This window comes from Aquila chrysaetos, chromosome 3 (assembly GCF_900496995.4).
Source record: "Aquila chrysaetos chrysaetos chromosome 3, bAquChr1.4, whole genome shotgun sequence".
NCBI lineage: Eukaryota > Metazoa > Chordata > Aves > Accipitriformes > Accipitridae > Aquila > Aquila chrysaetos.
The window spans coordinates 19,447,415-19,470,669 of NC_044006.1; the positions used below are offsets into that span (position 1 = coordinate 19,447,415).

Consider the following 23,255-nt stretch of genomic DNA (forward strand, 5'->3'; position numbering starts at 1 on the left):
TCTTGGGGACGGTAAGGCTTGTCAGTGTAATTCCCAGGGCTCGGAAGCACCCCTTGGGCCTCCTAGAAGGATTTTATCTGGCGCCTGCCAACAGCTGTGTTCAAATTTTTTTTTTTTTTTTTTAAATGAATTCTCATGCCTTTTGGGGGACTTGGGCACCATATTAGCACATGCCGATGGCAAGAAAGATCAGGCTTCGGGCCCATTTGCGAGTCTGAGGGTGGGAAAACGACCGACTCGGCAGCGGCTGCCAGGCAGAGCCCACACCTCGCCGGAGAAGGCCAGTCAGAAAGCCCCCAGCGTCCTGCGGGGAGAAGGGCCCGATCCCCTCGCCCTGCCGTGGGCGGACCGGCGTCTTGGCCGCGGGGGCCGGCACCCGCGGCGGGGAGCGGCTCCATGAATGAGGCGGCGGTTATGAACGGGACCCAAACGCCTCGTTCGGGGACGGGCACGCCGGAGGGAGAGCCCGGCATCAACCCGCCGCGGCGGGGCCCGCTCAGCCGGGCGTAGGGGGGAGGCAGAGGGACAGACACCTGACCGCCCGCCGCAGTGCTGCAGCCCGAGTGCTCCCCGGGGACAAGGGCAGCTGGTGGGCCCTCGCCTCAGCGCCCCCGGGCTAAAGGCGGCCCAGGGCCTGCCGCTGCGCCCCAGTCCCCCTGTCCTGCCGGCCTCTCGCACGCCAACTGTGTGAGGGCGGGCGGAGGGAGCGTAAAGCTCCGTAGCGTTCATTGGGCTCCGCAAGGCGCGTAGGACTAGCGATGTTCCGAGAATAGCCCCGCAGAAAGGAAGGGGCGTTGTAGCCGCCTCGTTCAGCCCATCGAAGTCGGCGACCATCTTTGTTTCGGGCGAAGCGCCGGCGGCCGCTGTAGGGCTTTCGCGCTCCTGAGCGTGCCCGGTTTCAAAATGGCCGCCGAGCGGTCCTTTTTTTCTCTGACACGGAGCGGGAGAAAATAAGTCAGATCCCAGGCTGGGCTGGGCGGGGAGTGGCGGGGGTAGAGATGTGGGGACCGCGGCGAGCCCCACGCCGAGCGGAGGGGGCGAGCCGGAAGCCACCGCTGCTGCGTGCTCGCGGAGGCGGGCAGGGAGCGAGCGTGTGAGGAGCGGGGCGGAGGCGGCGAGGGAGAAGGAGGAGGAGCAGCAGGCGGCGGCGGCGGGGTGGAGCGGCGCTGAGCCGAGCCGAGCCGCTAAGTCCGTCCGGCCAGCAGAGCGGGCGCGCGTAGGCGCTGTGCGGAAGAGCCGCGGCCCCTCGGCGGAATCGGCGTAGGGGGCGTTGGAGAATCGCCGCGGCGGCCGCCGGGTTGGCTGGCGGGAGGCGCGCGGGGAGGAGGGGGCGGCCCGCTCGGTGCCGCGGCGGCTGAGGGAGGGAGGGAGGGGAGGGCAGCCAGCCGGAGCCCAGCGTCAGCAGCGGCAGAGGTACCACCGCCGCCGGCCAGCGCCATGGGTGAGTCTCTAGCCCGGGGCCGAGGCGCGGGAGGGCCGTTGACAGTCTGAGGCGGGATCCTGCGGCCGTGGGGTCTCCATGATGGGTGGGCTGGGAGGCAACCCGGGAGGAGCGGGTGTGGGGGGGAGAACGGGACAGCGGGCACCTCCGAGAACTCCCATCCCGTTGGCGGGGACCGGCTGCCGGGCGGAACGGTGGCCCCGCCGCGGGGCCCCCCGTCCCTCTCGCTGCCCCCCGCCTTCCTCCTCCTCAGATGCGGCTCCAGCCCCCTTCGCCGCTGCCTGCCCCCTCCACCCCCCCCCCCCCCCCCCCCGCAGTCACTTCCTGCCTCGCCGAAATTGTATAATGCCTGCGCCGAGCCGGGGAGCCAGGCGGCGAAAATGCCGGAGATATTTCTTCTCCCTCGCTTTCTCCCCTTCCCCCCCCCCCCCCTCCTCCCCCCGTCCCTCCTCCCCTTTTCTCCTTTTGCGCCCAAATTTGGGAGGGAGGAATTCGCTGCAGGAATTAAAGCAGCTTTCAAATATGCGCGAGAGGAGCGGGTGGGACTGAAATCACGGCGGCGGGGGGAGGAGGAGGAGGAGGAAGAAGAAGAAGGAGAAAGAGGAGGAGGAGGAGGAGGGGGGTGGGTGTGGGTGCGTGTGTGGCAGCGGGAGAGGGCCGAGGGCACCCTTCCCAGCCAGCCGCCTGCCCGCCTCCGTAGCTGTCTTTTTTTTTTTTTTTTTTTTTTTTTTTTTTTTAATCCCTGAGGGCTTTTTCAGAGGGCTTTATGCCGTTAGGGTCTGGCTTTTATTTGGCGTGCGCGGGGCTGGTCGCCGCCTCCGCGGGGGGGCCCGGTCCGTGCCTCCCCCCCTCCTCGCACTGCCCCGGCCGACTCTTGCCTCTGCAGCAGGGCCAGGCCCTCAGCCGGTCGTTCTCAAACCAAAACGGAACAAAAAAAAAATAAAAAAATTTAAAATTACAATTTACGAACGACTGCCCCGGAAATCTGTATGAAATGCTTTATGAGCAGTTTCTGTGTGATCCCCTCGTTTAGCCAGCCAGTCCTGCAGAATAAATTGGAGGGTTGCTTAGTGTTTCAGGAGGGTGACTGGGAAAAGGCGTGATTATGTAGAAAGCTTTTTAATGGGCAACTTAAGGAAAAGCAGCTAAGCTTATTTTAGCGTGAAGTTGTTGACTTCACACTGAACCAGTTATGTGCAAATGTAATTCTGTGAAAGGCAACGTTCAAGAATCTTCTGTGTGCTGTTTGTGTGCCGCCTCCTGCAGATGAAAAATAAGTGAACAGAAGACTGTCAGAAGTACCCATTCGCTGAATGTTTTTTCTTGGCTATTGGAGCCTCCCTCTGTCTGGCAGTGGCTTTAGGTTATGCTCAGTAAAAGAAATGTTTCTGTATGTTGAAATACCTATGAACTGTCTTAATATTGGGACCCAAAAAAATGTCAGCTTGTGAGAATATGCAGGCTCAGCTCCCATGAAAGTTAGATGGACCACTGCTGTATATCTTGGCTAAAAGGTAGACCATACCTTCTTGTGCAAGATTTTGTTGTAGTAGTAGGTTTTCAGTGCTAAGTGATAACTTAATTTCTGACCAGGACTTCCACTGAGATATCAAACTAATATTATTGTAAAGTATTTCTCCTTCGTAATTCTGTCTACATATATTTTAAAGTTTTTGCCTGCTGAAGTGTTAGGAGATTGGGGAAGATGTGTTTTTGTGTAGTGTTTAACATCTTTCACTTGATACCTACTTAGTTTGTAATGTTTGTGTCTTGTTTGCTCTGTGAGATTACTAGCATCTTTGGTTGGTGACTTGTGAACATAAGAGCATTATTTCATACTGGATTTGGATGACTGCATTTTTTTTTTAAGCTGACAGGTGAATAACAAAAAGCAATGAACAGAAATTTTACTTAGAAGAGCAGGTTTCAAAAAGCCATTGCTTTAAAGGTCAATTACTGCCTTGTCTGTGTTGAAACCTGAATTGAAATGCAAGAACATCACCTACCTGTTCTGCATTTGCTACTATAGAAGAAGAAAGGGTTGCTACTTAGTCATTCTGAAATTGAAGCAAATGCACCCAGGACTGTGCATATCAGTCTGTGTGCTGATAGTAACTCACAGCATTTCCTTCAGTTTACCCACAAGGACAAGCAACTAGTCTCAGTTAAAATGGTGCTTCAGATGTATACTCGGTGTCACAAACAAATGCGTGTTTATGTATATGGATAAAAACTTGGTTGTTTATCTTATACAGGAATAAAGGATTAGATTTGTCTTTGTAAGCTAAAATACAATATCTTTTTGCATAAAAATGTCTAAACACGCACAGTAGAACTATCGTTTTTCCTTTAACTGGCTGGCAACTTAGTGGTCTTTCATTACTGTCTTCCATGGGTCAGGCTCATACTTCTTGTACTTTATTTTCTTCAGTTCTAGCAGCTCGATGCTGCTGTGGTGGTGTTTTTAATACTATCTTAAAATACCCATTAAGGCAACAAATAGTTATAAAGTACAATGGCTACAGATTCAAAACCTCATTTTAAACGCAAAGTCAGTGAAGGAGAATTTGCCTCGGAGAAGGTGTAGGAGAGAGGTTTCTACTCAGAACTGTAGTGTGACATACATTTTTAGCTTGAATTTATTGCCAGACTATTCACTTAACCTGTCTAGACCAGAGATGCGTATGTATGAGCGACGTTCTGTTTTCTGTAAGTTGGTGCTCTAGCTCCTGAAATAAGCTAGTTAATTGCAAATGTGTTCTCTGTAATTAGAATGGCATTTAGTCACCATTTAAGTAGTTTAGTTAAGTCTCGTTTAAATTAGTAATTCATATTTGGGGTAGTGTTAAACTGTAGGTGGTCACAAACTATTCCCTAGGAGAGTTTGAATGTCTTGAACTGATGTTTATAGATAGATGTCTTACTGAGGTGGGGATGGTGGCATAGGTGAAGACATTTCTCAACTGCAAGGGCTAGAATCTCAGTTCACAGAAACCAGTGACTTCCTGCTCACCTTGCCAGAGTGAGTTTCATGTATGTCAAGGATGAGTCAAACTGAACTTTTTTCCAGCCTGGTTTAATGGTCACATCGTGATAGCTCTGTAAAGTCATCGGGTAGCTCTTTTCTATTTGTGGTTGGTGTTTTTTGCGGGTTTTTTTTGTTTGTTTTTTTTTTTTTTTTTTTTTTTTTTTTTCCCCAGAGGAAAGAATCAAATCAATATTTACTTACATAACTTACAGTTTTGCCTTCTGCTTTAGTTTAATGCAGCTGCCCTGCAAAACCAGGTGTTTGCTGCACTGCATGAGCATGGCTGTGTAAGTTATGATGTTCTTTGTGTTACATTAAAAATCGAAAAGTAACCAGTAGGCTCATAAGCGTTTCAGAAGACAATATGTATCCACTTTCCTTTTGACAGTTTGAACTAGAGGTATGTAAAACACACGCCTGACTAAACCTTGTTCTGATGTACATCCTGGACTTCCTTCCCACAAAAGCCACTTAATCTTACTTCTGCTTTTTGTGCATCAGCGCTGTTCCGTGCTTCTAAATGTGTCTTGCAGAAACTTGCCAGTCGCGGGCCAGCTTCAGTGTATGGACTGGCAGTGCTGCTGCACAGAGCAGTGCACTGCCCGGTAGCCCGTCTTAAAGCCACTTATGGGGAATCTCTTCTTCAGCGGCTCTAGCTCTGTATCTTATTTTCAAATGGCTCTTTGTGTGGCCATTTTCATGCCAGATTTCTATCATTTAACGCAATGATAGTTCAGAATGCATTTGCAAATAATTTTGGAAGTAGTGTTACAGAACAATAACACTATGGGTGTTACATTCAGAAGCACTTAAGCAACTAAAATAAAATAAATAGTTCTGAATTCTAAAATAGAACTGAATTATTTCTTAGTAGCACAGAAGATTTAGAAATTTTTTTTGTCAACATTGAAAATCACATCTCAAGATGTAGGTTTTTTAATTGCTTTTTTTCCCATTTTACACTTAATGGTTGTGTGCTTTTTGTTTGAGTTTTTTTAACCTGAATAGTAAAAATGTTAGGACTTAGATGCAGGGGGAGGCTTGATTAAAACATTAGGGAGATTTCTCCCTCCTTTGACCCACTGTAGCTTTAGGGGGATCAATATTAAGATACAGCACCTAGTTTTGGTGTCAGCATTTTTTAAAATAGAGCTTTTTAAATGGAAAGATTGCATCATACTCACAAAAGATGTGAGACCTGAAGAAAAAAAAAATTGACTTTAGACTTGTCTTTCATTTGACCACAGAAAAGTCCAAGGGGTGACAGTGGTCTTAGAAGCATGCTCTCAAAGGAGAGAATATCACATACTAAGCTTTTTCCAGTCCTTTGGGGTAAAGCATGACAGGAACAATGTCCAGAAAAAGAGAAATGCAAACTAGATATGCAAGGCATGCTCTTCAATGTTGTTGGTGAGTTTTGAGCTACAAAGTAGCAGTTTATCAAATTCCAATCAAAATAGTCGTCTTATATGTAGAAATCAGTCTATCATACAGTAATGTTATTACAAAGAGACCTTTCAGAAAGGCAGCTGAAGTCATTGATGGCAGAATTTCTGGTGTGACAGTTGTCTGAAAAAGCATTGTAGGTCATTGCAGTTGATGCTGAGAAAAATGTAAGATGGCATGAATGTTGGTACTGGTGCCAGTGGTTATCACTGTATTATAGGCAGGCAGATTATTAGAAGAATAATGTAAGAAATATCACCTCTTTTTATATCTCATACATTAAAAGACCATTCATGTAATGATTCAAGTTCGACTTCAAATAAAATGAAACTTGACCAAGTGAGGTGGTCAAAATTGCCAAGAATGCTTAAGTTAATGTTAACATAAAGCTTAAATCAAACCTTGTCCAGTGTTGGCCAGTTGGAGTGTTTTAATCTCATGTATGTGTAATTCTTTCACAGTTTGCAGGAAATTTTAGTATGCCCAAATTTAGTATTTTTAGTATTTTCAAACAGTATACTCTGTTTTCCTTTTTGTTCTTTCTTAAGAACCTTATAATGTGATTTCATAGCTTATGCTGGTATAACTGGACTGCAGCTGAAAAACAGTCTTGAATGTGTGTTTTTCTCTTGTCCTTTGTGTTACCTCTAATGTTCATATACTGGCGTGATTAGATGAGCTTGCTGATGTAATGGAAAGTTAACCTTATGGTAGAGTAGTTTTCAGCTGGATATGTGAGCTGATCTGGCTTGTTCCCTAGCTGTACACTTACCAGAACTGATAGGAGGAAAGCCTAAGCTCATCCACAATGGTACAGTTGCTGGGTGAATCTGTTGGCCAGCTGCTTGAAAGGAGGCAATTCTGCTGCTGTTCCCACCCTTGCAGCGGTGCCTCTTTGACCCAACAGTGAGTCAGTTCATAGAGCTCAACTCACAGGAACTGCCTGTTTTTTCTTCCTCAAGATTATTTTTCTTTCTATCAATTGAGCTCCCTGAACCTTTCATATCATGGGATCACAGAAGTGTTAGCATGAAAAAATAAGTGCAGGCGTGCTCTAGGCAAGTCATGGAACTTCAACCTACCATTTTGGCAGTAGGCAGGTAGCTGCGATCTTGGTTTAGTGCCTGTTTTAGGCTAGTGTAACATGGCACTGCTGCAGAGAGAAGCAGGTTTGATTTTCTGTTCCCACCCAAACACTGAGTCTTAACATAGGCTGAAAGTTGTAGCAGTGTGCCCAAGGCAGCAGAGATACGTGGTAGCTGATCTAGTTGTACAACTTGTTTATTTCCAACTCTACCAGTGGTTAAGATAGGGAAAGAGGAAAACCGTATCCTGTTGGTAGAATCAATGCTAGTGTTTAAGAAGGTAGTACTCTCCCCTTGGTGCTGAGCTGGTGACTTAGCTGAGGATAAACACAAGTGGGCAAAGTTTAATGGCTTTTGTTTCAGCTGCTATCATTTATTCCTTGAGCACTAAATGGGTGAGGTGGCTTGCCCTTTTTTATCTGCTGTTGCATCATTACCTGTGATGTTTGTGGTAATACTAATGTTAGCATTTGGACTTTCTTGAGTGATGTGCAAAACTAAAGCCCTGACTAATGATGGCTGCAGAAATCTGGCAGTGCAGAGGGTCTTGTAGTCCTGACCAGATCCTAACTGTGATGATATCTTCAGTAAGTTGAGATACCAGTTTTAGCTGACTTCTTGTCAAAAACAAAGCAGTTGTGAAGCATTGAAAGCTGTTGTTGGAGAAATGTAATTTTTCTGGAAGCTTTCTGACAGCAGACATTTTTCTGGCTGTGCAGTCTTACGAAGACTCACTGTAGCTTTTCAAAACGAGAATGCAAAACTCAGAGTATATGACTCAAAATCTGGGTTCCAGATGCTGGCTTAAATGTAGTTGAATGCTTTCAAGTTTGGGACAGTGAAAATTTCCAAAGTAGAATGAGGCAAAGAAACCCATCTTCTTATTTCCACCGCCCTTTCCACCCCCTTTTCTGGAAACAAACACTTCCTAATTGTAGCTAGTAAAGGTATACTAACAAACCAAGAGATTCAACATTAAATGAGTTTCCTCTTGGGAGGCTTTGCCAGATGGTGGGAAATCAAGGTCTGAGTAATCTCTTGATGATGGGTAAAGGGGAGCCATCCTGTTGCCTTCCTCTGTGTTTTTTATTTTTTTTAGCACTTAGTTCAGGGAGAACTTAGAGAGGAGAGCTGCTTACAGACTGCTGCAGTATTAGTTACTGAAGCTCATGATCATCTCCTGCTGTTCCGCTGTGCCAAATATTGACCTTCAGTGCTCTTATTTGCAATTCCATGGGCATCTGCAAACCTGGAAGTTTTCAGAGCAGTGCAAGGAACCTGCAGTTTGTTAAGTGACAGGCTAAAGCAATGGGGAGCAAGACCTCAGAGACTGGGGCAAAAACTAGAGGATGTGGTTGTTCAGTCTTTTTTCAGATGTTGTAAAGTTGTGGATTGTGAATAAAAGGAATCTCCTTTTTAATCAGTTAAAGGAAAAATGTCTTAATGTTACAGGTTCAAAACACTACTGAAGGCTAGATGCTTGAAAGGAGGAGAAGGGTAGGGGTAATGAGCCCCCATCCGATAAAAATTTGGCAAGGAAAGCTGGGAGTTTCAGCAGGGAGTTTTTTCCTTACTAGCAGTTTCAAGTTTAATTAGCAAGTTAATTTTTGAGCTGGTTGGTGTTTGTTCCTTTTTAGGTGCTTAACAGGGCCTCTGTAAAAGGTCTGTAAGATTTGTTGTGTTCTGAATCCTTAAACAGTTGAACTTTTCAGCACGTGAGTTCAAAATTGTATCAGTACTCAGTATTTTATGCAGACCAAGTTAAGTTATTTGAGTGTTAATACCTTAGTAATGAAGGGACATCGAAATCTTTTTTGTCCAAATGTATGCAAGAGTTGGTTTTGGAGAAGACTTTGGAAGCGATTAAGACACAGCTTCTTCAAAGAAATGTTCAATGAATGGCCTCTAACCCTGTCACTGAATGAATTTCACTTGGCCCTAGCTTTATGTCTCTGGCTTCTTGTCTAGCAATATGCCTGCAAGGCATCCAATATCCCCTTAGGTAAAGGTGACTCTTTTTCAGTATGTTCAATTCTTTGTTGCTGTGGGTAGCAACAACTATCCTGGGTTTCCTGTTCTTTTGAATTGTGTTTCTGGCTGTGAATCTTAGCCATCAAGTACTCTGGTGTGGCAGAAAGGTATGGAGAGGATTTAACTCCCACGCTAAAATTTAGCAGGGCTGATCATGCAGGATAGCTGCTCTGCTGGTACACGTGTTGGACCATGTAATGCATGCTCTTCACAGCTAGCCTCATTACTAATACAAAAAACAAAAGTACTTGGGAAGTTGAGAAACCAACAGATTGGGTGCTGTTGATCAATGGGATGGTTTGCTATCGAGCTGTGGCTTCAGTCCTCACAGTCTTTAGTTTTGTCATCCAAGGCAATTAGACCACTGGTGTCTGGATGCTCTCAAATGGGTTGCCTTCCTCTTTGAAAAATGTAGGCAGTAAATGCCAAGTTAAAAATTAATTCCTTGACATGGAATAAATGAAATCAGAACTCAGGGTTTCTAACTCCCAACTTAGATTACCAATGAGTGGTAATTATACCAATTGTACATTGTAATGGTCTTAATATTAAACCCGGATGATGCATTTCTTTGTCAGTATGGACCATTCTTTGTATCAGTTGCCATTGCAACCCGCAGGGAAACAATCTTAAGTTTTACTTACTATCTTCCTTACACAGTAATTATAAGGCAAGTTATCTTTCTGTGGTATCTCTCTAGCTTAAAAATAAAGACAATTAAAAACAATGCAGCCAGCCAGCTGTGTTTCAAAACATCTAAGTTAAATGGAGAGGTTTTTATTAGTTGGCCTAATTCTTTAAAATAGCACCTGTGTCTCTTTTTTAATCTTCTTGGTCTCATTAGAGTTATTTATATTATAAATACAAAACTCCTCAGATGGTGTGGAAATAGTTAAAAAGTAAAATCCTCTAAGTGATTTAATGATATTGTTAAGGACCTCTCCTGGTAGTGTTTGATGGACCTTGTAGTAGAAGTATTGAAACACAAAAATAAACATGATTTCAGGGTATCCTGAAAATTCAGTTTATAATTAAAAGTCTAACTTCTGTCTTCCAGTGTCATTAAAATATGCTGTCATGGGGGGAAACGAATGCTGTGGAAAAATACCTAACCTGCTTCCAGTGATTAAAAATACAGTAATTTAACTTTGAACTACCACTGTGCTTTTTTTCATAAAAATGTGCTTTAAATGATTAGTTGGTAACAGCTTGTTAATGATAGTCTCAAGATATATTTTAATTTTTCCAAAGAAATTGCTTGTCTGAGACAAAAGGATCAGTGCTTTCAGAAGTACTTGGGTTTCATGTTCTGGGGTGCTAGTTCGCTACAGCACAAAAATACAATAAACCTTAAAAGGCAAGTGAGCGGGACATGTCTCTCAAAATTTTAGCTCAAAATGTCTTTCTTGGTGAAACCTACAGGGCTTCTGAAGGCTTCTATAAGTCAGATCTTGAGGTGTTCCGCATAGAAACTAGTATAGGAAAGAGAGAGAAGACAGACGGCTTCCATATGGGAACGAGTTGCATCCACCATACAGAAGTGTATGGTAAAAGCCCTTCACTCTACTTAATTTAGATGAGAATTCCTCGTGTTAACAGAAGCACCAGAGATGAAATACTCTAATTTCTATCATGATTTTAAGGAGAACACACTTCACTTAGAGCGCGTTGAACATACGTGAGTATTTCTGCATGAGTGATTCACCTCTCATTAGCATTTCTGCACCTATGTGTTCAAGAAATTTTACTAGATCTGATAGTAGCCGTTTAGGCTAGAAATGTAACAATACTATTTCTTGTATTGCCATCCTTACAGCTGCTTGATGAGGAGAATGGGGTACACTACTGGGGAGGTCACTTCTGTTGGTATCCAAGGCATAGAACAGAAGGGAGCGCAGAGTGGACACCTGCAAATGCCTTTTTCAGAGACCCTTGGTTGAAATACTGCCAGTTGGATTGCAGGAATCTACTCTTCCTGAAAAATTAACTTCTGTGCTCGGGCAGATTAAGATGCCCTTACTGTTGCTGTTGCTTCACCCAGAGACTTGGGGTGGGAGAGGGAGGGAATCATTTGGGTTTTTGTTTGTGGTTTTTTTTTTTAAATGGGTCTAAACCTATAAACTGTAATTTATCACCACCTGCTAAGTCTTTGTGTTAACTGACCAATCTGTATGCAAATTTTGAAGGAAAATGCAATGTTAATGTGAACCTGAAGGAACTGAAAAATGCTCAATAGTAACTTAGATTCAAAGGAAATTGCAAAGGAACTAAATGATGCATTACAGCATACTTTAATGCGTCTTAACACTTACTATGCTTTGTTGCTTCTTTCTACTATGTTTCCAGTGTTAAGTAAGACTCTTGAAATGGTCTCCAGGTTGAGGCACTAACCTACTTTGTAGAGAATTTTTTTCCTTAAAAATGGCTTAAAAAAAGTAGTGTGAGAGAAAACTGCCTGAAAGTTCCAACCAGTTGTTTTTTTTTTTCCTTTTAATTCTTCTCAAATCTTTTCTTTACATCTCTTTGGGAAACTTCCACAAACTAGACAGACAAGAGACATGTTAAATATGGAGTACAGATACTTTTTTTATTTTGTTTAGCTTTTTTTTTTTTGCTTTCCCTTGGAGGTTTTGTATCCAGGAATCTTGCTTTTTTCAAAATATTTTTCCTTTGCATCTTTCATCTTCAACCCTTGGTTCAGTACTTGTATTGGAATAAACATTCAATGATAGCAAAACTGAGGAGGAGGAGCTAGGAAGGAAGGTTAAAAGTGGTGATAGACACACCAAGTGATGTGTGGTTGATGCTTGATCTGCTGCTGTTCCTGACACTAGTTCCCCAGCTGCTGTTTTGGTGACCTCTTTCTGTAAGCTTTCTTATCTCCTGTGCCATTTCTTGCTGTAGTTATTTTGACCCCTACTTTATGGAGTGGAAGATAATCAGTCACTTTACTGTCAAATTTGATTTCGAGTTGGTCATTTCAGTTCGGTGCAAGTTGCTACGTGATGGTGGTGTATGCGCTGCTTTCTGCAGGCAGACCAAGGCTGCTTTTAAAGCCAGAATAAAGGAGAAAATGTACAAAAAGACCAAGAAGCTTTAAAACTGTATTCTTGTACTTTGAAATTGTCTTTAAAATGCACAAATAAGGTTTACTTTTTCTTCAAGGAATTAGTTGTCTAGCTAATTCTAGTGAAGGATGAACTGTTACGTAGAAACTGTCAATATGTGTGGCTGGCCTGAATGTTTTGTGGACTCAACGTGGGTAGAACTTTTAATATTGTATATTTTAGTTATACAGGCCTGTATTTGTAGTTTGATAACTCCCTCCCCCCACCCTCTGCCCTTTCTTTCCTGCCCTCATCTATCTATAATTAGTTTTGTTTTTCTAAATAGTTAACTGAGTTCATTTTCCTAGTTCATTTTCCTGTAGTTGTCTGCTTTCTTGCACTTCTTTGGCTGCTGTAAGAACTGCAGCACTAACTGTTCGCTACAGCTGCTGCAGTCTGTGCACAGTTTGCTCAGGCATGCCCTTGTATGCTGTATGCTGCCTCTGAAGGCTGGCAAATGTCTTAACAGGCAAGTTAAGGTTTACTTGTGTGCCTGCTACCTCCCCTTTGTTTTTCTTCAGAGTTTTCTTGCTTTCCTTCTGGACGTGCTGCCTGTAGCTCAACAGATGGACTATGCTGTCTGCTCTTGCTGATCTTTATAGTGCAGAATCCTTCTTGTAGAACCCTTTTGCTCTTAGACCTCACATGTGTTTAAGCACTATCTTTTAATAAACCAGGTGATAGTGTCTGGCACAGGAAAAGAGAGAGTCTAAAGCTCACTCTTCACTTATACTCACTGTGCCCAGTGAGATTTTGAGGAACAGTTGAATTGAAAGTGCATTCACTGGATCAGTGACTGAAGTTACTGATTATCGACTTAATCAGCTTGCTCCTAGAGACTGGGAGAAATAATTGTGCTTATGCATCGAAAGGTGTAGGCAAGACCCTAGGTTCACACTTGGAAGCTAAGTTGTCTTCTTATAAAAGAAGGCTTTTAATAGGTTTCTGCTGTCTGCAGTTGATGCCTGTTTGAGGGAGTATAAGTGCTGATTTCCTTTCCATCAGTACTAGACTTCTACCATGCAGATTATAGCAGATGCTACTGACCCAACAGACGTTTTCACTTTACTTTGGATAGTGAAAGGACAAAAATGTTCATAGATTTTCAGCCTAAGTTTAACTTTACGGCTAGAGTTGATGAGTTTCCCCCTTTTATATTGTTATTTCCATAATTTTTAAATTCAGGTGAATTTTTTTTAATATGGATTACCTATATCTTAGTGTTTTTGGGGAAAAAACCTCTAAGTTAAGGTACCATCTATTACATTAACAAGTGCTCAGGGCTTGTAGAAGCATTACTACACTAAACACTGCTACCTAAAGCTCCGATTTTAAGAACCAGTAATAAAAACTGTCAGTTGCAAGACATATGCAGTTGCTCTCTGCCTCTGGGATGTGGCAGGACAAGATAGGGATATGTATTAGCTATATGTTTTATGTATTGCCTCCATATTGACAGTTGGAAAAAATGCAGACTTTGTTAAACTTTAGAAAGCTTTTAGGGATTTTGAAGATGTTGGTAACGTAAATCCCTAGGCCTTCTTGCAGGTTTTGGAGGCTTCTAGATACTGGTGTGGAGACTTTAAACAACTAGCACTGTTAGAAAGAAGAAAATTAAAAGTTACCACATCAGGTATATTGGAAGAAATGTAAGTACACAGTGTTTTATAGACTAGTCTTTCTATGTAGAACTAGAAATGACTAAACTGATCTTACTCATAGCATGGTGGTAGGAAATTGAATAGAAATACTGTGGCTAAAGACTATGCAGAAATTAGCTAAAAGTTCTGAAGATGGTTTTAGCTTTATTGAAATCAGTGTTAGAGCAGGTGCAAATTCTTATGTTTTGGTGGCTCTGACATCTTTTCAAAGTAAACTGTGTTTAAAGGAAACTTGCCCTATGTCTAAATATCTTAGAAGAACCAATTGACTCCATAGCAAATGTAAATCGTAGAAAAAATACCATGTTCAGAATGTGCTCCCTGTTCCAAATGTGTGAAAAAAGTTAAAAATGATCACCTTTTATTTTCATTGTCGATGACAAGTAACATCACTATCGCATGCCTAATGCAATGGGTATCTGTGCCCTTTCTAAGACTGTTTTATGTTGCTTATAGTTGTGGTCAGATTTCAACAATTCTTGGGTTTTCTGTGATGCTTCTGGAGGCTTTTTAAAATAATGGTTCCTAGAAGGTCACTAGGGGGAAAAAAAGGATTGTGTTTCTTTCTCTTCGAATAAGTTTGATTGAGAAGCTACAAAGCCAGCTTTGATTGGAAAGGACAGTGACTGCCCCCATGTCAAACTGCTTTTCTGTTTTGTCTTTTTTTCTCTCCTGCTGTCTTAGTTAATATTTGCTGCTAGTTTGGCTAGGTCATAAATCCTTGAAGAGTTTTCATACCATCGTGTAACAGGCTGCTAGTTACTACCAGTGCACAGCAGCTGTATTTTGTTGTGTAGAGTGTGAGCTGAGCTCTCAAGTTCCATGTAGTAAAGGTAAAAAATGGTTTTAGCTCTCCTCGGACTTGCATCCCCTCTTGATCAGAGGGATTAAGGTATGCTCTTTTGGCAGGCAGTGAACCTTATTATGTCAGAGACTTGTTGTCCTTTGGCCTAGATGATAGTACCTGAAGAATGACTTTAGATTTATCATTCCTGGACACAGTCAGCACGGAATAAAGGAGAGATGTAAATTATGGTGATTGGGCAATAACAAAGATGATAGACAGACTTGGTGGAAAACAAGGAAAAGAGGATTTTTTGATTGTCAGTGTTCTTCCTTAAAACTCCTTGGAAAGCCACTGATGGTGCCTCCTTTCTCTCTTTTTGCTTATTTGCATAGTTACAGCAGCTTGCTGCTTGCTATTAATCCATCGGTTCAGATGATGGATCTAAAAACACCAGCTCTGCAGCTGGTTTATGTGGGCTTTGACATTTTGATTGGGGGAGACATACACTAAAGTAACATTGAGTGCACAGAGTGGATGCATCAAAAGTCAGCTAAGGCCAAACTTATAATTGTATGTATGGCTTACCTTTGTTTGTGCTAACTTAGAGCAGAGATCATGGACAACTACAGAGACTTAAAAATGTTAGAAGACTTGTGTCCTAGTTTCAGCTGGGATAGAGTTAACTGTCTTCCTAGTAGCTGGTATAGTGCTATGTTTTGAGTTCAGTATGCGAAGATTGTTGATAACACTGATGTTTTCAGTTGTTGCTAAGTAGTGTTTAGACTAATGTCAAGGATTTTTTCAGCTTCTCATGCCCAGCCAGCGAGAAAGCTGGAGGGGCACAAGAAGTTGCCACAGGACACAGCCAGGGCAGCTGACCCAAAGTGGCCAAAGGGGTATTCCATACCATGTGACATCACATCTAGTATAGGAACTGGGAAGTGGGGGCGGGGAATCGCCACTCGGGGACTAGCTGGGTGCCGGTCGGCGGGTGGTGAGCAATTGCACTGCGCATCATTTGTACATTCCAATCCTTTCATTATTGCTGTTGTCATTTTATTAGTGTTATCATTATCATTATTAGTTTCTTCTTTTCTGTTCCATTAAACTGTTCTTATCTCAACCCGTGGGTTTTGCTGCTTTTTTCCCCGATTTTCTCCCCCATCCCACTGGGTGGGGGGAGAGTGAGTGAGTGGCTGCATGGTGCTTAGTTGCTGGCTGGGGTTAAACCATGACAACTTGATATAAAGTGATAGCTGAAATGCAGTGTAGGTGAATGTAAAGTCATAGACATGAAGTCTGCTTTTGTGCCGTATGCTCAGTGGTAAGCTGTGAACATCTGTTAAAGCTCAGGAACAAGGTCTTGGGCCTGTGTACAGTTCACAGTATTGTCAGCTCAGTACTTGGAAGTAGTCAAAAAAGAAAATTGCATGTTGGGAATCAGTAAGAAAGGGTCAGAGAATAAGAGATACCACATGATCAGACGTGGATCTGTGACTGTTTTGCCTCTTGGATACTGTATGTAGCTCTCACCCTGGCCTCTCCAGAAGAGTACAGAGCTAGAAGAGTGTTATGGAAGAGCAGCAGACAGTCAGAGGCACGAAATGGTTGCTTCTCAATGAAGTATGCTAGATTATTAAGGCTGTTTTCCAACACAGGTAGTACTGTGCAGCAGTTAAGCCAACAGGTGGGGATTTTGAAATTATGAAGTCCTCCCTTTAACAATGTACAGGTAATCAGAGGGAGTCCTTGCTAGAGGGGCTTTTGTGGATGCTCTGTTTATGTGATGCCAAGAAAAGTGTACGAGTGCATTGAAGACAAGTCAATCAAATGCTTTTAAAGTGCACAAGCTAGACTGCTGGCCTAGAACGTGGTACTGAGTTGTTTTTTTTTTTTTTTTTTTTTTTTTTTACTCTTTTTTGTGTGGGTATCTTGAAATACTCAAGTATGGGAAGATGTTTAGTGAAAACCAGAAATTTAAAGGGTCTTTGTGATATGGATTTGTAGTTAAAGTATTTTAAGTGCCATGTTGGTGAACTAGCATAGGTCTCTTGTCATCCACAGTTAGGTGATGCTGAACAGACACTTGACTCGTGCCCTGTAATTTGTTCTTTATTTTCTGACTGTTAACCATGTCAGTTATGCCCACATTTGCAGCAGTGCTCCAGTGCTCAGTATTGCAAATGAAGTGAATTGACACTGTTCCCTGAATGTATAAAGTGGCATAGAAATGCAAAATCCTGAGACACATTTATGATGATGATAGCTGTGATCTTTGTACCTTTCCACTCTAAAATAAAAATATTGTGCAGTAGTGTGGGGAAATGAGATTACGTGTTCTGGTGAACACCTCTGAAGAAAATAAATAACCTTGAACCTATTACAGGTTCAGATAGCATACAGTAAACAAAAAGCACGCTGAATAACTAGAGTAAAAACAACTGTTGAATAACTGAACTGCCTATATTAATCATTAAATGGCGTGGAGATCATGTAGTGTAGTATCATGAAATGAAGCTGTTGTATAAAACAAACTAAACTAAGATTACATAAAACACTGTATGCTAAGCATACTAGATGGAAAGTATTGTGGGTAACTTTGGTCAAATGTAAGTAACTTTTTCTTTCCTTTTCCTTCTCTCCTCACACTGCCCCTGTTTCTCTTTCTGGATTGTTGCTGCACTTGTTCGGACTCGTTGCTGCAATGGTTCAAATTCATCGGTTTACTGGACTGCTCCTGGATGTATCCTATTGATACCTTCAACACTGGAAATGATGGAAATGTGTTGTTTACAAAGTAGCTGTAAGTATTACTTTAATACAGTATTACAGCTATTGTGGAAATAGAGGAAGCATTAGGGTTTTAGTAGGTGAGCTGAAACTGAGCAATAGGTAGCAGCTGGTTGAAAATCAGGAAGGGATAAAAGTTAAGGGGAAGCTATTGTAAGTATTAGAAACATGAGATCTCACCTGGCACAATGATAATACAGTGAAAGTCAATGCTTCAACAAAAAAGTAGTAACTTCTTTTAAAAGCTGTTGCAGGAATTTAAGAAACTCAATTCCTAGTTTGTTTCAGTGTGTTCAGAAGTAGCAAGTTATGAACAAATGCAACCATTTAAAAATCAGTACATTGAAAGCTTCAATTTTAATTGATATTGGTATACCAGAAATCTGAACCTGGCATCCGACTTCAGTTTTTTAAAAGGCTCTTTCCTATGGAGTATAAATGCTCACATTAAATACAGCATTAATGCCAAGTGTAACATTTCATACATCCTTCTGGTTAGTAACACTTATATTTCATTATCTAAATGGGTGTAAATGCTATAGACCCACTTAACAGAGCAAACAACCTGCAAGTTGCCATCTGTTCTTGTTTAGCATTTCATACTCAGTGTTCTTAAAATTCTTAGTAGTAAAACTATGCTAAATGTGGAGCTATATATGAAGGGGAAGAGAAATAAAAATAATTTAAAATAAGAATTACATGTAAACCCATTCTTTTAAGCAAAAGAAGTATTACCTAGATTTAATGAGGGGGTGAGCTGTTTCTGGTAAGCATGACATACGTTAAAAGGTATCCAGGCTTTAAAAGATGCAGGTGGTTGACAAGTAGAACTATAAGGAGTGTCTGACTGTGATGACGTATTTTACATCTGGTAGCATGAATAGCAGTTGCATATCCTTAATAGTTATTAAGGACCTGCACTGTTAAAGAGCTCTAATATCTTAAAGAGCACCCACCTGCATGTCATATAGTATCTCTGAAGCATTGGCTCCTGTTCAGGGTTTTAGATTGTGATAGATTGTATTCCTCACATGTAGTTGTACTAATAGATTGGAAAAGTAAAACAGTCTTTGGATTTTTAAATTCCTGGCTGATTTTTTTCTAATATTTTGAAAACTTTCAGATGAGACTATTGCTGCATCAGAGGCTGAATTGAAACAAAAAGCATCTTAAAAAAAGTTCTTGATGACACAAGGCAAACATTTCTACATTTAGAGAAGTAATAACATTTGTTGCATTGTGTGTATTTGAACTTGAAACTGTAACACCTAGCTTTAGCTGGCTATCATTAGATGTTCCTCTCTTACTCTGTATGAGTTAATGAGTTCAAAGATTCTGCCTTTTTTTAAATTTGAAGGAGAATTGATGCAGTGTATTATCACTAAATGAGAGGGGATACTAATTTGCAGTAGTATTAAATCTATCTTTTTCAAATTAGTCCTGCTAAGTTTGGACTTTTCAGACTTATTTAAATATGGTGATAGCACCACTATAATATGTCTTTGCAGCGGTGTAGCATTGCTTGAGAATAATCGTTTGTTTGCCAAATGGAGAAATCAGTTATGTGACTTAAAGCAGAGAGTCAATTCATTGACTAGTGCTGTTGGATTGCAAAGAAGCTAGTTCTTCTGGCATTCGGTGCTTTAAAAGGGAAAAGGGATAGTGTTTTACATCCTTGCAAGGAAGGTTTGCTTTAATTAAAAAAAAAAAATTAAACTCTAGGAGTTATTACTGTAATAAGTTTATTCTGTCAATTTTAGAAAAAATATACAAATAAGCACGAGTCAACCACATACCAAACTTAAATTAACCATACTCTATCCCGTATACAGAAGTTCTGAGGCAATAGTGCCTGTAGTAGAACAGATTTTTTTTTTTTTTTAATTACTTTTTAGAATTCCTCTATCCTCTTGAAGATAATCTTAGGGAGGGGAATGTAAACTTGTAGAGAGCGCTGCAGCTCTGTGGAGGTACATAACTCTCAAGCTCTGAAATTGAGGTAGTATCAAATCACATCCTCTTAACTTTGGATGGATGTAAAACCTAAAGGCTGAAATCATTGCTCCATGAGAAACAGTACCTTGTGTTGCTTTAAGTAGACAGTTGTCTCCGAAAGTATTTTCAGATTCTCTGTAAAGGAACTAAACTGTCTTGTCTAATAAGACAATCCTCAGACGTGCTGTGATACCAGACACATTTCTCGGATTCTACTGGAAGAGCAGTTTAAAAGTAGCATGGCTGGTCTCTGAGGATCGCCAGGTCTAGTACAGTGAGGGACAAGCATTTTAAGCACCTTCAACATTTTCATTAATGTGGTGAGAAGTAATTGCTAACATCCAGAATTCTCTCTTTTCATAGCAGGCAATATTTTGAATAACTTCTTCACAGTACAAGGCAACTGAAGTTTTGCCTTAATGGAGGGTGTGTTGCAATGCATGCTGCGTTAGTGTAGATCTAGATTTAACATGAAGGCCTCCAGTTGTGTGACTCGGAAGTAGAGGGCATCAAGTTAGTCCCAATCATATTGGGGCAGTACCACCATGACTCTCGGGAGTATAGGAAAGCTACACTCATACTACTTGCCTGCATTTCAAATGGGCATTGGAACAAAGTTGATTTTTTTTTAATCTGTTTGTGCTTGTACGCTCTGGTGCTTGCGCAGTCATAATGTGGTAATTGTACTTGCTCAAAATACGTTAGCATAGCTAACTTTCTGTGCCAGTCTTTTGGCTATCCAGTCAAAATCAAATTTTTCTTATTTATTGTTGCAGTTCATTGGACTGTCTTTGATGTAGACAGCTTAGGTTGTTGAGGAGTTGGGTAGATAGCCCCTTCTAAAAATGTGAAAATGAAGTGAACATGTAAGTGACTAAAAAAAAGACAAGCAAAGTAAGAAGTTACAAGCTTTTCTTTTAACTTTTTTTTTTCTTCCCTAAATATCTCTTGCCTTAGCAACAGAAGAACCTTGAAGGATATGTGGGGTTTGCAAATCTTCCAAATCAAGTTTACCGGAAGTCTGTGAAGAGAGGATTTGAATTCACACTCATGGTAGTAGGTAAGTTTGTTTCTTTGTTGTTGATGGTGATCATTAGAAGTATATTGACATAGTTCTTAAAATCTATGATGATGATGTAAATATGTTTTGCATGACCTCATGAGAAAATACAGATCTTCCACTTCTAGACTATTAAATCTAGAGTGTTTAAAAAGAACATGTTGTCTGTTATGCAAGTAGATGAGGAGGAGTATAAAGAATGAGAACTGTATAGTTCATACAGTCTAAGAAAAAAGTTTGGTGTGGATCTAGTTTAAAATGTGACTTGCATGTGTGACATAATAGAAGTAATTTGAACTTGGATTTTCATTTGAATAAAAAAATTGAACTGCTTTTAGAGTTGCGTGCAACATGGCAAACTGGGATCCAAAAGTAAAGTTAAAATCTTTCCTTGCACATAACCAGGCAGCAGGATCCTGTATATCCTGCATTTCTGTGGCCACAAAACTGTGCTATAAAATCAAAGCTTTAATTTATACAAACCTTTCTAGTTTGTATGGTTGTAAAGGAAACCAAATGTAAACAGCGTGTTCCCTATGGACTAGAGAGAATGGGAAATTCTAGTTAGTATGGATGAATAATGCCATGCAGAAAGGTTCATTCAGGCTTCAGTGATGACCTAAATTGTCATCTGCCCTGCTAGGACATCAGATTTCCTTTTTTCTCCCTCTTTTGAGTACTTGTATGATAGTAGACCATTATTAAGGTTGGGTATATTTGTATGTAACTGATAGGTATATACTGGATATGTGACCCAGTTTTGACATGCTAATCATTAAAAATAATAATTAAAAATGTGTTTTATAATAGCCAGCTGTCTCTTTGTTGATATCTACCTTTATCTTTTGTAATTTGGCTAGCTTGATAAAGCTTTGATGTTTTGTCATCAATACAGTGAATATCTTGTGCAGTTGTTATGTACATGTAGCATGTAACATAATAGTACTATTGACAGAGTTAGAAATCAAGGTCAAATTGGTGAAAACTCATTGTAGATCACTTATAATCTTCTTCTGATTACAAAGTGAGTTAGAATTTTAAAATTTGAGGGTTGCTTTTTTCTTTTGGAACTTGATTACAGGTTCCTTTGTAATCTAGCATCCAAGTACATAATGAATTATTTGGTACAAGACTGTTTAGTCATAAGTAAAATTTGGTTTTCTGCCATCTGTGGGAAAAAGGGAGGAGGAAGGGAGGGAACTGTCTTCATAAAGTATTATTCCAGAATGGGGTATAATTTGTACTTCCAAGTTTCATTCGTGCTTTAAGTGACTTACTTTTTTGCAAGAGTAGTAGATGTAGCGATGTATTAGAACTGGAGAAAGTGCGTAAAATTACCCTGGTGTTCTTACGTTTGCCTGTAGTACAGTCTAGTGCAATTGCAGTTACGAGAATTGTAGAAAATTGTGACTGTCAAGAAGAAAAGTTGGTCCAAAATTAGATTGAAAATGAGATGTTGATCAGAAAATTTTGTTACTAGTTTTACGTCTAATATTTTAGTATTTAATACTAAGACTTAATTAATTTGCCATTGTACCATTGTCTGGAAGTTTACTGGGGGAATTGGCAGTAGTTTTCTAAATTAAAAATGCGTCTAATTCTCTCCTTCCAACCCCCAAGTATAGAAATCAGATACTTGAAAGTGAGTGTTTAAATAAAATGATGACTGATGTTTTAGTACTCCAACATCTGGGGAGGATCGGGGGGAGAAATGACTGTGTTTCAAAGTGATGTGCTTGGTAATAGTATGCCCTGAAAAAATGTGTCTGTTTTAAATATGAAGATGAAGTAGTTTTTGTATTACTGATCACTGTTGTTGGTAAACATTGTAATGTAATGTGCAATTAGATTCTTGGAATTGTAATTATTTATTGCTGGGTTCATCCTTTGAGATACTGTACTCTGACTTGGTTTGAGGTCTTTAGCTGACATTATGGTACAGTTCTGTAGTAGTAGATGGAATTATCTATAATCTACTTACTAAAACTTAAAAGTTTTAGAATGTAGTGCTCATCTGTATATGGTCAGTGCTGGCTGAACAAGAATACTGTATATATAATCTCTTGGAGATAATGTAAAATGCTCTCTCGCTCTTTCTACTACCAAGAATTGTGTGTGCATGGCTGCCTTCTACTGTAGATTGCACAATTACTAGCCTGCTGGCTATGCTTTATTTATAGGTACTTCAGTGTCAGTGAGTTACCTGTTTGTTCTGAAATGAAAAATGAGAAAAACAATGCTTGTGGTTGCTAAACAGGTACAAGGAAGAAAACAAATCGTGTTTGGGATCTGCAATCTCTGTGTCCAGCAATTTTCAGGTGTCTCTGAGGCTTGATATTGCAGCTAATGCATTTGTACAGAAAATACTTTCCAGCTGTCCATTTATTATCAGTTAATATGCATAATATATATATCAGTTAATATATAACTGGAATTATCAGTTAAACTTAACAGATGCACTTGGTGTGGTATCTGGCTTCTTTGTCTTGAAATATGTAGTACAAAAAGTCACCAGGTCAGTGTTTTGGGGGGGACTTGCCCATATGGTCATACAGCTGTACTGACTGTTGTAGAAACGAATCAGTTTTCAGTTTAACTGTGTAAGATATTTGTAACAGAGGAAGTAGTAAGTACAGCATCCAACAGATCTGACATTGTTTCCAGTAGGAATTTTTGCAGGGAGATAGATCAGTTTTACAGAACCTTTCTTGTGTATAAGGTATGATGAATGTATTCCCCAGGCTGCTGAGTTAGTATCATTGCCCTGGAGATGATGGGGCTGCCCATAGCAGTGTGTGGTGGTTTCCTGCGCTTCTGTTGTGCC

At 40.9% G+C, this 23,255-nt stretch overlaps 1 protein-coding gene across 3 annotated transcripts in view; it reads left to right on the forward strand.

The window, feature by feature from the left end:
* The first annotated feature begins 1,157 nt into the window (after positions 1 to 1,157).
* The window catches only part of SEPTIN7 (septin 7), an 83,214-nt gene continuing 61,116 nt past the window's right edge, over positions 1,158 to 23,255 (forward strand). For 2 of the 3 annotated variants that reach the window (XM_030009038.1, XM_030009041.1), the window contains exons 1-3: positions 1,158 to 1,441; positions 17,385 to 17,389; positions 20,329 to 20,431. In XM_030009038.1, the coding sequence (XP_029864898.1) occupies positions 1,438 to 1,441; positions 17,385 to 17,389; positions 20,329 to 20,431 (112 nt within the window). In that variant the 5' untranslated portion in view covers positions 1,158 to 1,437. Of the gene's footprint in view, positions 1,442 to 2,141; positions 2,144 to 17,384; positions 17,390 to 20,328; positions 20,432 to 23,255 lie in introns of all 3 variants that reach the window. The other variant, XM_030009040.2, reaches the window with a different exon arrangement.